Source organism: Chinchilla lanigera, unplaced genomic scaffold, assembly GCF_000276665.1.
Source record: "Chinchilla lanigera isolate Chin_1 unplaced genomic scaffold, ChiLan1.0 scaffold00024, whole genome shotgun sequence".
NCBI lineage: Eukaryota > Metazoa > Chordata > Mammalia > Rodentia > Chinchillidae > Chinchilla > Chinchilla lanigera.
In genome coordinates, this window is record NW_004955425.1 from 12,841,027 (window position 1) to 12,857,443 (window position 16,417).

General features: G+C 33.6%; 1 protein-coding gene across 1 annotated transcript in view; it reads left to right on the forward strand.

Moving 5' to 3' along the window:
- Phyhipl (phytanoyl-CoA 2-hydroxylase interacting protein-like) overlaps positions 1-16,417 on the forward strand; it is a gene marked incomplete at its 5' end in the record, with an annotated part of 44,234 nt that continues 27,817 nt past the window's right edge. Inside the window, 1 exon segment of the mRNA XM_005385926.2 lies at positions 1-189. Coding sequence (XP_005385983.1) covers positions 84-189 — 106 coding nt within the window.

The following is a 16,417-nucleotide window of genomic DNA, read 5'->3' on the forward strand; positions in this document are numbered from 1 at the left end:
CCGCGCCCTCCGCGCCCTTCCCGCCCTTCCCGCCCAGCGGCCGGAGCCGGACGCGCAGCCCGCGGCCCGAGCAGCGGTTGAAGATGGAGGTGCCGCGCCTGGACCCCGCGCTCGGCAGCCCGTCCAGCCCCTGCGAGGAGGTGATCAAGAACCTCAGCCTGGAGGCCATCCAGCTGTGCGACCGGGACGGTGAGGGCCGCGCCGCCGTCGGACGCCGGGTCTTTTGTTGTCTCGGGTGCGGAGCGGGCAGGTGCGGGCCCGGCCCCCTCCCCCGAAGCAAAAGCGCGGGCTGCGCCCCGCGGGAGGTGGGGGCGCGGCGCCCCGCCTTGCCGCAGTGGTCCCCGGGGTCCCCGCGGCCGGGGAGGCCCCGCGTGTTTCCAGCGGCCGCGCGCGCGCTCCAGTGAGCGTGCTCTGCCCGGGAACTTGGCGGGTTTCGGCCAGGCTCGCGTTTTCAGGGTCCCCAGGTAGTGATCCCTTTCCCCCGCTCAGCGGGGGGCAGCAGTTTCGAGGAGAGGGTACAGAACCGCGGTGCGTTTCAGCACCAAGGACAGACACCAGCTTCGGGGCTCCGGGAGCGCCTTGGAGGCTGTCAGAAACCCGGGTTTCAGAATAGGGGCGAGTGCGCACCGCTGCGTGCTGAGGGTATCGCTTGTTCTGTTGTGAGATCGGCAGTCTCCTCCAGCGGGAGACTGAGTAAAGGTCTGCGCGTTAAAGGGACGAGCCGGTGCCGTGCACAGCGTGGGTAGTTCCCGTGCTTCTGTCCTACTTGGGCCAGTTGGGGAGTCAATCCTATTTCACTAATGTGGAATAAAACTTCCTTTGTGAAGAAGTCCTCTGATTAGTCACTGGTTGGCCAGGGAACTGTAAAATTCTTCATCACAGGAAAACCAATGTACATGTTGCCAAGAAGACCTCGAATACTTCTGACTATAAATGAAATTAATGTTTAACTATGTATAGACGTAGTAAAAACACTTAGAAACCAAAGCGAGAGATACGCTCTCAGGATAAAATTTTGAGATATATGCTCACAGGATAAAATTTATTAGTGTAACCCGAATAGAGAACAGAGGTCTTGTTTCTGAAATCATTTAAATAACTTGTTTTTGTTGCAATTAAATACGTTTAGATCAAATCAGCACCAGATTTCTGTTTAGTAATAATTTGTAATCTATTCGTTAGTATAAGGTTATATCTAAAAATTTTCAAACTCAGAATTCAAACACTTTGAAACCAAGGACACTTGAAATAATTTCTGAAACAGGTTGAATGTGAACAAATAAGTAGTCTTATAAAGGCTTCTTGTATTTTCCTTATTCGTGAAATATTTTGGTCAGCATAGTAGTAAGTATATTTATGGTACCTAAAAACCATTTTGTATGCCATGTATAAACTTGCATGTTTAGGCTATAATAATTATTTTAGTATCCCACATTGAAAGTCATTTGGATTTTAATTTATACCTTCATGACGTGACTTTTTGTAACATTACCATTGTAAATTGCAAATATTTTTATTTGTTTAGATTGCTTTGAGAGAAAACAAAGACTCTTATAAAGCAGATTTCACTTGTATTTACTTCAATGATTTTTCAGAAGCTCATTCTTGAGTAACTGGAAATAAGTAATTCATATTGCTCCTTAGAATCCACTAATCTCAGTGTTTAAAATTTAATTCACCATATCTCAAAGATGAAATATTTCACCATATTTCAAAGAGAAAATAAACTTTAGGTATTTTCTTACACAGTTCACAAAGAGTTAATGTAGAATGCAGAATTAATGCTACATTTACTGTAGTTTCTTCTGCTAGAGTAGTAGCTATATAATTCTGCTAATTATTCTAGTTGTTTCTGTTCATGTGAATCCTGCAAAATGAGCAAATTATGTAACATTTAATTAGGGAGTACTGGCGATAAGCGGTATCTATGAAAATTACTATTTGCAGAACTCTGATTTTGAACAGACTAATCAGGTTTCATTTTGTAAACTAGCTTATGCCAATAAATACAAAGAGCTCATTCTTCTATTAGAAGAAGTGTAAAAATGTGGAATAACTTGTGTAGATTGTGAAACGTTTAACTTTGTTTTTTCTTTTTGATCTTACTTTATGTGTCAATTCCAAAAATTTTAAGTTGGCTTCATAGCAGTGATATAGAGGGGATGATATAGTGGTTTTTACAAAACAGTTTTTAAAGTGTTGCATTTAATATGCTGACCAGGCCTTACTGAGTATCATTTTATGTTGAGAAAATTTCCAGCCAGATGCTATTTGCTCCTTTTACTTATTTCACTTTCCTTTTCTCAGATTTCACTTCTACAAATACATACCATAGGATGGCAAGGATATAGCAGAGCAGAGAACAAGATATGTTTCTGTGATTAAGTACATAAAAAGAGCTATATTTTCATAACCCTATGGTCATAGAAATACATTTGTTTGCTCTTTTTCTAGTTTTTACTGTATTTGGTAATAAAATAAGAGAAATCTTAATTCCTTGTAAGTGGCAATTTGGTAATAAAATAAGAGAAATCTTAATTCCTTGTAAGTGGAATAAAGTAAGATGGGGGAAAAGTACAGTATGATTGTTAAATGTACAGTGTTTTTAACTTCTCCATTCATAGATGTTTTCAATTTTATAATATTTTGCGTGTTACATGAACTAAAAGCTATACCTGTATTACCGTGTTCTATTTCCTTGGCTGTTCTGTTGTCTTCTGTTACTTGCCCATTTTTCTATAAATTGATGTTTACATTTTTAGCATTGATTCATAACGTTTCTTTTTTCATAGTTTCTCAAAATATTTAATTGTCTTTGAAGATGTTAGTGCTTAAGTGGTCACATGACTGACTTTTAATGAAGCAGCACACACTCAAACACACATAAACACCTGCACATTATGGGGAGTCTTTCTGAGGCATGTGTACTTTGGCTTCTAATATGTGGCCCCTGCCTGGGTGTTAGCTACTTGTAATTCAATATGAGAATTGTGAATGGATTTCTTACAGGAAATCCTTGGAAGATGTACTCTGGACATAGGTGTTCCTATTAATCTCTATTACAAATAGGAAATTATTTTTGCTTCTTAATACTTCTGTGCTGAAGTGCATACATACTGTTATACTTTCATTATCAATTTTTAGAAAAATTGAAGGATGAAACCAGTTTTTCATCTAAAGTGTAAGTAATATAGGAACCTATTTCCAGTTTCTTTATGTAAATACTTGAGATACCCACTAGCCTATAACCAAATTGCACTTTACTCCACACACAGAATTCTGTATTACTTCAGCTTCTTTTTGTTTTTAGCATATATATATACACATATACACACACACACATACATACATACATATATATGCTTGCTTTTTTTTCTGAAAAGGAAAGATTTATCTCTTTACTAATGATGATTTATCTCTTACTAATGATGCCTTACTAATATCCAAGCTCACTCTACCCTTGTTGTGCTCTACCTTTGTTATAGTTAAAGAAGACATTACAAATTTAGTTTCTTTTATGGTTCTAATACCACTCTTGAAAATTGTACTTTTATTTTAAAGAGAAAAATATAACAGTACAGAATTTCAAAACAGGTTAGTAGGAGAGGCACAATAATTCATACATTGTGTATTGTTGTCTTCATAGTAGTTCTTCAGAGAACAAGATATAGGCATGATATCTTGTTCAAACAATATTAGCACAAACCTCTTTTTCAGTGAACTAAGAGAAACTAGCTGTATAACTATCTTGACTATCTTATGTATAAATAAATATTTTTTCCTTTTCCCTTCCTTCCTTTCCTCTTTTTCCCATCACAGTTTATCATTTCTTTTCTTCCAAATTTACTATATCTGTTGTACATTCTGGACTTTGTTTATACGTTCAGTTTTTCACACTAGTGAGACAATACAATGTTTACACATATGAATCTGATTTATTTCACTTATGAGTATAGTCTTCAGTTGCATCCATGTACCTATAAAAGTCTCCAGGTTATCCTTCTTTATGGCTGAGTAATACTCTATTATATAAAAAAGACATCTTTTTTATCCATTCCTCGGTTGATGAGCATTTGGGTTGTTTCCAAGACTTGGCTATTACAGATCGTGCTGCTATAACCATGGGTGCACATATATTGCCGTGGTATGATGTTTTTAATTCTCCTGAGAAAATGCCCAGAAGGGTAATAGCTGGATTGAATGGGACCTCTAATCTTAGTTTTTAAGGTTTCTCCATACTGATTTCCACAGAGGATGCACCAGTACACACTCCCACCAACAGTGGAGCAAGGTTCCTCATTCCCCACAGCCCCTCCAGAATTTATTATCAGTTGACTTTTTGATGATGGCCATTCTTTCTGGGGTGAGATGGAATCTCAGTGTTGTTTTCATTTGCATCTAATGAATGACCAATGATGCTGAACATTTTTTCATGTATTTATTCACCGTTAGTATTTCTTCATCTGAGAAGTGTGTATTCATCTCAGAGGCCCACTTTTTGATTGGGTCTTTGAATTTGGGGAGGTTATTTCTATGAGTAGGGTATTTTGTGGCTGCCTACATATAGTTTATGGAATTTATAATGCTAGTCATCAAGGGAACACATTTTTAAAAATTATACAGACAGCAGCTAACAGATTTCTCTGTTTCTAACAGTAGTTCTGTGGAGGAAAAGAAAAAAGTTTTCTTTATATGTGGACTTTATCCTATTTAATTATAAATCACTTGGAACCTCTTTATTAGTGCTTCCTAACATGTGAAATAGATAAAATTTTACTTTGGAAAAAAACTAAACCAAATGATTAGAAAACCCTTAACAACAAGATCTAGGAAAAGAACCCATACTATTTTCTGAAGCAAACATGTATCTTGGAAAATTACCCCTAACTCTTTAATGTCTTTGTTATGAGGATGTAAAGTAGTCATTAGTCTCACTGACATGCAGTATATCAGAGTAATAATGCCGTTTTAGATCAGATGACCTTTACTACAGTATTGACTCTTAGTAGGTATGTGACCTTAGGCAGATTACTTAACCTCATGTAAAATGGGAAGGAAAAATGTCAGTCTTACAGAACTGCTGAAATAATGAAATGAAGCAGGACTTTTATAGGATATATCACAATTCCTAACAAAACAGAGTAATAATGATTATGAATGGAATATTATTCTACACATACTTTCTTGAGTTGCACCAACTACTGCTTTTTAAATCTTTTTTTGGCAATGTTTAGATCTTTGTTACTCTGCTAGGAAATCACTTCTATTTCATGAGTGATTAATAGAGACTCTGAATTCTGAATTTTCAGAGAACAATAAATTTAAAAATAATAGTTGTAGTACTCTTATCCCTTGCTCCTATTTTACCATCTCATTAGTAATATCTTTGTTAGCCTTAGTCCTAAAAGCTGTTTTCACCTTCTCATCCAACTCTGTTTTCTATTTTTCATGTGCCTTGTGACCTTGGCACCTGCATTGAGTAGGTGTTTGCTTTAGAGCCCTTTACTTCATTTTGTAGTACTTTTCTTCATGATTTGTTTCTAAGATAGATCTGTACTAGGTCATATGGCCTCTGAATTCATTTCTTTGACTCTTGTATAGCTGTAAAGATACTACAAACTTTCATTAGTGAGCTTGGAACAGAATATAAATAAACCTAAAGACTGAAAATTATCGGATCATGTCAAACTGATGCATATACTTGGTGGGGGTTCTAACTCATTCTCAGAAGACTGAGAAATTATTAAGGTATTTGGGAGCAGACTCCCTCCAGTGGTAGAATGACTTAATGTCATAAGTAGTAATACAGTAGTAGTACTGGCAACTTATTTTGTTGTGCAGATAACCTGTTCAACTTAGTTTTATTTCTGATAATATTTTCTCCTTGTTTAGGTCCAATCTTGCTTTATAACTTATCTGAGTGTGCTTTCTTGCCTACTTGTTAATTTTTTTTTTTTTTTTTGCTATGCTAGAGTTTGAAACCAGAAATGCTCTACTATTGAGCTACATCCCCAGCACTTTTTATTTTCTGGTTTTGAACTAGGTCTTGCTAAAGTGTCCAGATGGGGCTTAAATTTGTGAGCTTTCTATCACAGCCTGCTGGGATTACACTACCACCACCCTCAGTTCCTGCTTACTTTCATATTTTATCTTGGGCTTCAGCATTAATAGCTGTGCACTGCTTATTACAACAAGCACATAATCCTTCTACTCTGAGATTTTTCTTCTCTGGCCTTAGTAGATATCTGATTTAAGTGTAACCTTGTAGAATGTGCATCTTTCTTGTTAAATTTCTTTACAAGAATCTTTTTATCTATCCTTTATTGTTTAAGTTCTGTTGTACTCTGAAACATGTCCAATTTTTAACGGTTTAAAATGTTTTTTATTATTATTACTGAGCAGACTCTGCTTTATACCATACACTTGAAAGATAAAATGTTTAGGAAGACTTCTAGCAGAAATGGATAGAAAAGTGAGAGGGCAGGCATAAAGCTTTAAAACTGTTCCCTTTATATGTATAAAAGAAATCCACAAAAAACAAGAATTCGTGATTAAATTTTCAGGCAAAATCAAATGTGGTCAGGAGTAGCTTTTGAATTTTAAGCCTGGACAGTACTGAAAATCAGAAGAATCATTGACAGGAAAAAATGAAGAGAAAAGAAAGAATACTTGAGCATCATAATGAGATCAGCTTTTCACATTTCCAATTTTAGGTCTCGGCAGATATCCAGATACAGTATGTCTGAAGCCCTTTTCCAGAGGCATTTCCCACTCTTGCAGACATTGTATTGCCAGAGTAACATTATGTATTGCTTTATCATTACTGTTTTAGTGTAGATCCCACAGAAGAACACACATTTCTTTTTGGCGCTTTTTTTTCAGTTCCACTCTTCAAAGACTACTTATAGTCTGATGGCAATACTTTTAGAATCATGACTGTATTAAACTAACCATGTAATACTTTAGAGAAGATTTTTAAGTCATCTGGTTATAGTATTGGAATCTTGCGAGGTTTTTTAGAGGGCTTAGTATAAAGCATAAAGAACATTTGAGTTTTATGTTAAGATGTTTGAAACCTAACATGAAGAGACCTCTTGGAAAATTACAATGAACTTGCAGCAGTTTCTCTGGTATTCTGGGGAATGTGTTCTAGAATGGGGAGAAGAATTGCTCATAGAAACTGCATGTTCCACCAGGGAGACTAGAACTCAGATGAAAAGAGAAAGATAGGGCCTGACTTCGTCTTTAGAGTAGTCTCCAGTGAGCTTTGCTTGTGTCTCATGTCTTCAAGGAAAAGAGGGATACATAGGGAAGGGCAACTTTAAACTTCAAAGATGAAATAAATATACAGTTCAGGTTTGTTAAAATATTAACAAGAGTTCTGCATTTTGACATTACCCAGTAGATATGAATTGAGCAAAGATCATGCTTAAACTTGTAATTAGTTTTGTTTGTCATAGCAATTTAAGCCAAGTTTGTAGTTCATTTAAAAGAGGCATCTCTGAGGATTTTGAATATATACTATCTGTTGTAGTGATCGTGGCAACTTGTGTAAATAAATCTGTCCTTTTGTTTTCCATAGCTTGTGGGAGTGCTATGATCTAATAATAGTATGAAAGGCCTGTAGCTTCCCTAACATATGGCGTTAAAGAAGGCACAAATGACTTTTTCAGTGCACTTTGATTTTCTTGAAAAAGTGTTTCATCTTCCATGAGCCTGAATGTTTTCAGTCTTTAAACTTGTACAAGTCGGTGACTAATGCTAACAAAAGTTAAAATAAACATCTACTATGTGATAGGTACTTAATGATTGCATTTTGGATTTATATCTATCACATAGGCCAAGAGTCTGCACACGTTATGGTCCTTTGGCCAAGTCTGCAAGCCTACTACCTATCTTTATGAGTAAAATTTTGTTGAAATACAAGTCATGTAATTTGTTTACATATTGTCTATGACTGTTTTGCCATAAGGACAGAAGTGAATATCTGAGATCCACCACACAGCCTACAAGCCTTAAAATTCTTGTTGCCTGGACCTTTATTAGAACAGTTTGCCAATACGTAGCAAAATATTAAGAAGATATGTTAGGTTCTCTTGACATGAACAAAGATGTGGAAAGTGTTTCTGGAGGAATATTGTATACTCATTTTGTTCTTGTACATTACCAGGGCTTTGAGATTGTACAAGTCATGCAGGGAACTATAGGTAGCTGAATAATGTCACCTTGCAGTAAGTTAACTCTGTGTGGGGTTAGGGTAAGATAATACCATTCTATTATACCATTGTATAGTACCATTTTATTATACCAAGGTTATACCATTGTGTCTGATAGGCAGTGAGACCAAGAAGCTATAATTTTGACTTGGAAACTAGCATTCATATAACTTCAGTTTAGAAAAAAAAAATGCTATTTGTGCACAGGTATTTCCCGATACACCTATAATTCTTTTCATAGGAATGTTTTAAAGCGGCCAAGATGATGTGATGTCTAAAACTATGTACAGTGGTATTGATATGTATTTAAAATTATATGTAGGTATCATGTCCTTCCTTCTAACCCATTATTAAAAATGCGTCAAAGTATCATACATCTTTGGCTGTCCATAGTCTCAAGCTATCTATTGTAAGATCCCCTTTAAAAAAATTTCCTGTCACTTTCCCATACTTAATAAAAATAGTAAAAAATTTAAAGATGATAAAAAGTTTCAAGAGACATAAAAATAAGCTAATTTTTAAAAATGTTCTAAGTGATTATTTCTAGTTTTTGTGTTTACCTTGTTGTAGACTGATATTTTGCAGACCATCACTTGTGGGTGGAGGACACTTTTGAGTAGTACTACCTAGAAAACAATACCATTCTGTTCTTTGATGATTGTAGGTATCAATCTTAACTAGTTAAGATTTTCCCTTTATTTCTTTTTATTCTTTTACTTACCTACTTTTACTGTTTATTTGTACATGCATTCCAGTGTTAGGGTCTATAGAAAGGATAGAGAGAAAAAAGGATGAAAGAGTCAGTGTGACTTGGATCCCACATTTGAGATTTAAACTGACCAAGAAAACAGTATAATTACATAAATATATTAGTATGTGATAATTGTTGTAATGGAATACAGGAAAGAAAATAGTTCTGTCTTTAGTCTGGTAAGTAGCATTTTTCAGGATAATATAAGTAAAATAAAAATTTTTGAGAAGAAATGGTGAGAGAAGGGCATTTCTGGTAGAGATATAAGCGTATCTAAAGGAATGAAATCATATATGACCTGGGAATACATAACTTTTGTTATTGCTGGAGGAAAGTAGTGTCTGGTGGGAAATTAAGTTGAAAACTTATTAGGGCTGTATAGATTTTGCCATGATTTCAGAGTATAAATTTATCTTCTTGTTAGATACCAAACTTTCTAATTTTGTAGAGAAACTTTCCTTAAATATTTTTGTAGGAGTTTATTTAATAAATAAAAGTAGCATTTCCTTAGTACACATTTATTTTGCTGTTCTAAATATAACAGCATTTTTGTTGAAGTCAGTGAGTGGTATAATGAGAAATTTAAATTAGCAGTTATGGTTGAAAGTTGGTATTTTATATCAGTCATAATGTATACTTTATTTTTGCATCTTGTTTTTATTACATGTTGAAAATTCTAATTCATACAGATAAGTAATGGCAAGCTAATGTTTTAGTTTATTTTACCTTCTTAGGATATTATTCACATAAATTGATCCAAACTTAATGAGAAATAGGTTTTTTTTTTTTTTTCAAAGTTGAATCATGAAGAAAGGGGTAAATGTTCCATTTGGAGAGAAGCAATAAAATAACTGTCAGTCCACAGTTTCATTTATAAAATAGTGTACACTGTAATATTCTGAAATATTTGTTCATCACATTTTAAAAATTCATCTATTTTTGCTGATCTTTATAAAACTCCTCCATATAGTTAAATTTATATTATTTACAGGATGAATCTTAACTGAAAGGTCCAATTTTATCCCTGAAAATTTATCTGCACTTACAAACCTGGTAACTGTATGACTATATTGTCAAATTTAGTTTCTTCACCTTATTAAAGAGCTAGATGAATTGATTTGCCAAGCTTTTCTACTTACTTATCAAACACTTATCAAACTTATTTATCAGTTTTTTAATTAATAAAAAATTGTTTCTTTAAAAATATTTATACCTTCAAGTTCTTGCCTAATAAATTTTGAAATTTTCTGACCATACATTGTAATTATCTCAGGGGAAGCAAAACTGTAATTTAAAGAATAGTTTATGGGATTGTTAACAATTATTTTGAAATGTCTTCATATTTCATCCTTTTTAATACACAATTACTACTATATTAAATCTGGCAACAGCTTTTACAGGAGCTACCACTCCTATAGAGATTTTATTTTATTTATTTCTCTTTATATAGTTGTCCTAACATTTTGGAAAATTTAGTTGATGGTGTGCAAAAAACTGATATAGACATTAAACTTTTTTTCTCCATTGTATATTTTTCCCAGTTTTAAATTTACTTATTTAAAAACTTCTACATCAAATGGAGCCATGTGCCGCATTCATATTCTCATTCATAAAATTTTCTTATCAGAAGATCTTATGTAATCTAAGCATTTGAATTAATCAGGTATCTGTGTTGAATAATTTTTAAATTCTTTGCATTTTTAGACATGCATCAATGTTTTATTTTAGTTTGTTTAAACAAGAGCTTGCTAATTTAACATTGTGGTGGTAGTATCAGAAATGTATGATTTAACAGGATATTTCCCAGTTATATAAACTTGCGTTCTTAGATGATATGATGACATTGTTCTGAGTATGTTTTGTCAGATTTACATTAACTTCAGTCTCTGTTTTGTTGCAAAATTATGAAACTTGTCAGAGACCATAGCACTATTTTGCAATACCTTTTCATATAAACCAAATGAAAGTTGTTTGATTTTATCACTATAATGTAAATCCTAATGACAAATAATTTATATTGTAGCTTTATATCTTAGAGTTTCTAGCACAATTATTGAATTTTGTGCATAGTTACCATATACTGGTGGTAACTATTGGTGGTAACTATATGGTGGTAATTATTACCAAAAAAAATCAACTGTTACAAATTAATAGTAAGACTGAAGACATCTTGAATGATATTAGTCTCAGTATATTCATTTAAGTTTGGTTAATATTTGTTTTTATGTAGGAATCCATGTCTCATTTTATAAATAATTATTTCATTACCCATAATGGAAAAAGCATAACTGTACTGCAAACTTAGAATAACTTCATTACTGATTTAGAGAGGAACACAGATACTGATTCCTTAAACGGTTTGTTCTGATGAGAGTGTGGACCAAGCTGATACATCTGAGTTTTCCCTAAAGTTAACGACTGCATACAAATGCATGAAGTGTAAAAGTTTACTTGCATATATTCTTATTTGCTTGAATTTAAACAAATGAATATGGAGTAGAGCCACATCTTTTTATGTATTATATCATTTTGTGCACTAACAGGTTAAAGTTTATTTTTTTTCTCAAAATCACATAATACTGTACAGCACAATAAAAAAATACTATTTGTATTACAATTTTTAAGTAGTCCAAAGGAATTTAATAAATGATAGCATTTGCTGAAACCTGTAATCATTTCTGTATTTAAAAACCCTTAAAGGATTTGCCAATGATTCTCAAATTTACCATCTAGAGGACCTGTTAAAACACAGCATGTAGACACATCCCCTGAGTTTCTGAGAGGTTAGTCCTTGGGCAGAGCCCAAGAATTTGCTTTTACAGTGTTTCCAGGTGGTGATGCTGATGTTGCTGTTCCTGGCTTCACACTTGAGGAAGTAGTATTCTAGGTAGCATGACCAAATAAGTGCTCAGTTAAAAGTGTATTAGTCCATCTTCTGCTGCTATAAGGAAAAACTTTTGTTGGAATAATTTATGAAAAAAGAGGTTTATTTAGTTCATAGTTTTGGAGACTAAAAGTTCAAAAAGCCTTGCGCTGGGTCTGTTAAGGACACTTCTGGTTATATTACCTAATGACAGCATTGTGGCAGAAACACCCTGAAAGAGAGAGCTTACACAGCAAGACAGGAAGCCAAAGAGAGGTCAGAGAGGAGCTATTCTTACTTACTCTTTGTAACAACTGTCCTGTGATAACTAATCAGTCTTAGAAGAATTACTTTAACAATTTTCAAGGATAGTGATTCCAATGACCCAATGAGCTTCCATCTCGTCCTACCTCTGGAAGGTCCTGCCATCTCTTAACACTGTTATACTGGGGACCATGCTTTTAACGTATGAATCTCTAGGGGTATAAACTACATTTAAATCGTAGAAGAAAGAAGTAGTGAATATTTGAATTTTAGAAATAATATCCTGGTACCCATTTTATGAATGAACTGGTATATTGAACTCAAGGAGTTTAACCATTTAGATGCTAATTATAAGTAGTAGGTGAGACCGTTGCAATCAGGTAAATAAAAATTAGAAGTACTATTGATTTACATATCTGAGACAAAAATGTGTAAACTGTGTGATTGAACTGGAAGTGTGTGCTATGAAAAAGGAATCATTAAGGATGGCTAAATTTTGCTAGAGTGAAGTGTTGGGTACATTTTGATATGAAGAGTTAAAATAGGAATTGCTGAGTTGGTGGGATAGTGAAAGAGTAGGCTTGATAGAAAGCTATTCAAGTTCTTTCTGGACAAGTTACATTTGTAATATCTGTAAAGTAGCTAAGTGGAAATGTCTGGAAGGCTAGTAGAAATACCATGTGTGTTGCATAGGGAGACAGTTTCAGAACAAAGGTGAAGCCTTAGTGGTCCTTTCCAAGCTTTTTTAAAAAGTTGCCTTTATTTCTCCTCTAGTAAGGGTTCTTTCATCTTCTAATCAGTGTGTGAGACCCATCCCAGGTTAACTGCTTATAGTGAATAAATTAGAATGCTGGTGCCTTGTTTAGGTGGCCAAGTTGCATCTGAAAGGATCATATGAACGTTAATTGTTTTTTATATGGTTACATTTAGTAGGGTGTGGCTGTTTGGGAACAATGAACCTGAAGTATGATGGACGTAAATAAGCTCTGTACTGAATAGGTTTGTCCCTGTATTTGACTTGAGTCTGATTTTTTGCTTTTATTATGGGACTACACTGTATTAATTTTCCTTCCATAGGAATGTAATCTGCTGTGAGGTAAATAAATATATTTTTTCATTCATACATAAGATAAATGAATGTTTTGGGACTCCAATTAGCAGAAAAATAATAATCCTGGAGCAAAAGGAAAACTAAATTCTTAATCTTGATTTTCATGCTGAACATAATATTTCTAATACTTTCTTTTGACCTTGAACTTACTAATTTTAATTTTTACTAGTGTATTTGTTTAGTGCTAACCTAAGAAAGACACGGTCTTTTTATAAGTTTTTTTTATAGGTTTTGTTTTTTGCAGAGTCACTGTTTTCTGATCAACCTTCCATTTTAATGAGTATAGTTTTTGTATATTTTGTATATTTTCAAACTAATACTTTTTAAGTGTATTTTCTTGTAGAACAATTCAGTATATCCAGTATTTTTCTGGGACTTAATTCCTTAATATTTTTTTGATTGTTGTTTGTAGTTATTAACAAAAAAAGAAAGTCCAATTACTAAAAGGCAATGGGTTTGGAATTTACTCTTTAACAAGTGTCACTTGTTCTGCTAAAAGCTCTGCTCACTGAAACCATTTGAACTGGGAAAAATGATAAATGTTACGAATACAAGCTATATACTTCTAGAACTTTTATTTTGTACCATGTATTGTAGAAATGTAGCAACCTATATAAATATTTCCAAGAACTAAGTTTCATATAGATCCACTGTTGAACTTTTTCTTTGCTGCTCTTTTAATAGTTTGAATATTTTGTTCCACATTCTTTGCCTATAGTATCAAACAAAGGTGAAGTATCAATACTTTCCAATTTAAATTTTCTGACATATGAAGACCTCCTATTTTCATTATCATGTAAATATTTTAATGAATATTCTAAATACATAATGCTACCTACCACAAATAATGTGTATGTTTACTGATTTTCATTGTACTTGAAAATGGAAGCCAGGCGTGGTAGTGCACACCTGTAATTCCAGCTCTCGGGAGGCTGAGGCAGGAGGATTACTGCAAGTTTGAGGCCAGCCTGGGCTACAAAGTGAGTTGAAGGCCAGCCTAACTGCCTATCGAGACCCTGAATCAAAGAGAGGGGAGAGAGGGAAAGAAAATGGAGATGTTAGTGGAGATGCTATATTAAGAAAATTTGAAATATAAAATCTAAACTTACAAAACATATTAATCAGGGAATGTTTTCCTATTATAGTGTTCTCTGTAGTGCTTCAGAAGAGTATGACAGGAAGACAAAATGGCGGTGAAATGCGATACCAACTAAACTGTCTTGAATAAGGATTTCTTAAATTATCTGAATATTTTGTGAGAGAAAGCATATAATAAACTGGAAATTCAAAGACAGTATTTTTAGTTTCATCTATTTATAAACCATGTCAAAAGTAGTTAAATTATACTTTTGCTAACAATTAAATTTAAATAGCACTTAGCAAGGTTACATTTGTGTCAGTTACCTGTGAATTTGCAAAGCTTTTAGTCCATTATTTATAGGAGCACTTTTTTATGTGTCAACTTTTATAAATGTCAAAAACATTATTTTGAAGTAAAAATGACTCCTAGGAAGGCAAAGTGTGGTTATATAAGACAAAAGGAAAACAAGTTTTAGTCAGAATAATTTTTGTTAAATTAAAATTTTTTCAAAAGCTTTGCATTGACATAAATTAATATAACTTAGTGTACTTTTGTGCTAGAATGGAATTGTTTTTAAAATGACTTTTACTATCTTGCATTATCATTAAGGTCTGTGAATGACATATGTAAGGGGTGAAAAATATCTTTCCATCTTAGATTCATAGCTTAGGCCCTATGACGAAAGACAGTGGATGTCTGTTTAATATGTTTTTCTTTTTTTCTTTTTAAAATAAATTTTTTAAAAAGACATTAACAAAAGTAAAACATGCAGATTTTATTTAATGTAAGTTTTATATTGGACAAGGACTTTAATAACAAAATGAAGACCCACAAAATGGATAAACCTGTGCATTTGTTCACACTAGCTTTGACAAAGAGAAATCATTCATGAAGATATATGATTGGAGGAAAATGGATATGACAGAATGATAAACTTAGGGAACCTGAAGTTTTCTCCTCTGAATTCTTACATCTTCAGAGATGATGATGTTCTCTTTCTCTAGCCATATGGAGAGCACTTCTCCATATGACCTGTTTCAAGGGGAAGGTAAGAAGAGGTCAGAGTGTGACCTTCTTGCTTCTGATGCTTTTTATAATTGTTTCAGCTTCAGATATTTTGGGAAGCAACTCCCGAACCCTATCATTTACTAACATTTGTTATTGTATTATTCTAGTTGGGTTTAGTTGTTTTGTGAATATAACACTTTAAAAGTGTCTTTTGCACATACCATGGGTCTGGTTATAACGATCTTCAAGTGATTGTTATGAACCTCAGAGGGCACAATAAGCAATCAATTTGCCATGGAAGAAAGACGATCAATTTCTCGTGCCTATATCTTGTAATATGAGAAACTACTTCGAAGATAACAATACATAATATACTAACCAGTGTTACTCTCCTGCAATCTTGCTTTGAAACTTTATACCATTTTTTTTATACTTTCTCCAGTGTGATGTCTGCAGTCTTTTGTGCTATCTTTCAACTGTGACAGCCTTAAAACTAAGTTTCTAAATATATGGAATTCACAACTGACCATTGGCATTCCTATATTGCAAAATGTTGCAGCAACATTATTATAATAGGAACACATCTTCATATACTTTAGTGAAATAGTTCTATTCTGACTAAACTAAAAATAGCTTTAAAATATTATGTATTTTATCATTTAAAGTCCTGATTTGCCCATCGTGTATAATGTTCATATTAGAAGGTAAAACATGTATAATTTTATAATTAAATGATTACATATGAGTATGTTATTAACATTTTTATTATGAATCTACTGAACATTTTCTTATATAGAAATGTAGGATGAAAAAAGCTTTAAGAAGCTTTTATTGTATTCATTTTCTTTTTACACGTCATCACCAAGGTATATATGTAGTAAATCCACTCTACAAATTCTAAAGTGGAAATCATGATTACATTACATAATGATATGCTCGTTAAGTCCAAAAATTTCTTAGTCCAAATATATTTTAGATGTATTTTAACATATTATGTGAAATGATGTAGATGAATTCCCTAAGCTTTAAAGATAAACAATTTGAGAAAATCTCTAGTTATATATGTTAAATCTCAATCTAGATGCTCACCAAAGAGTGAAAACACCGTAAATTTAGAAGCATC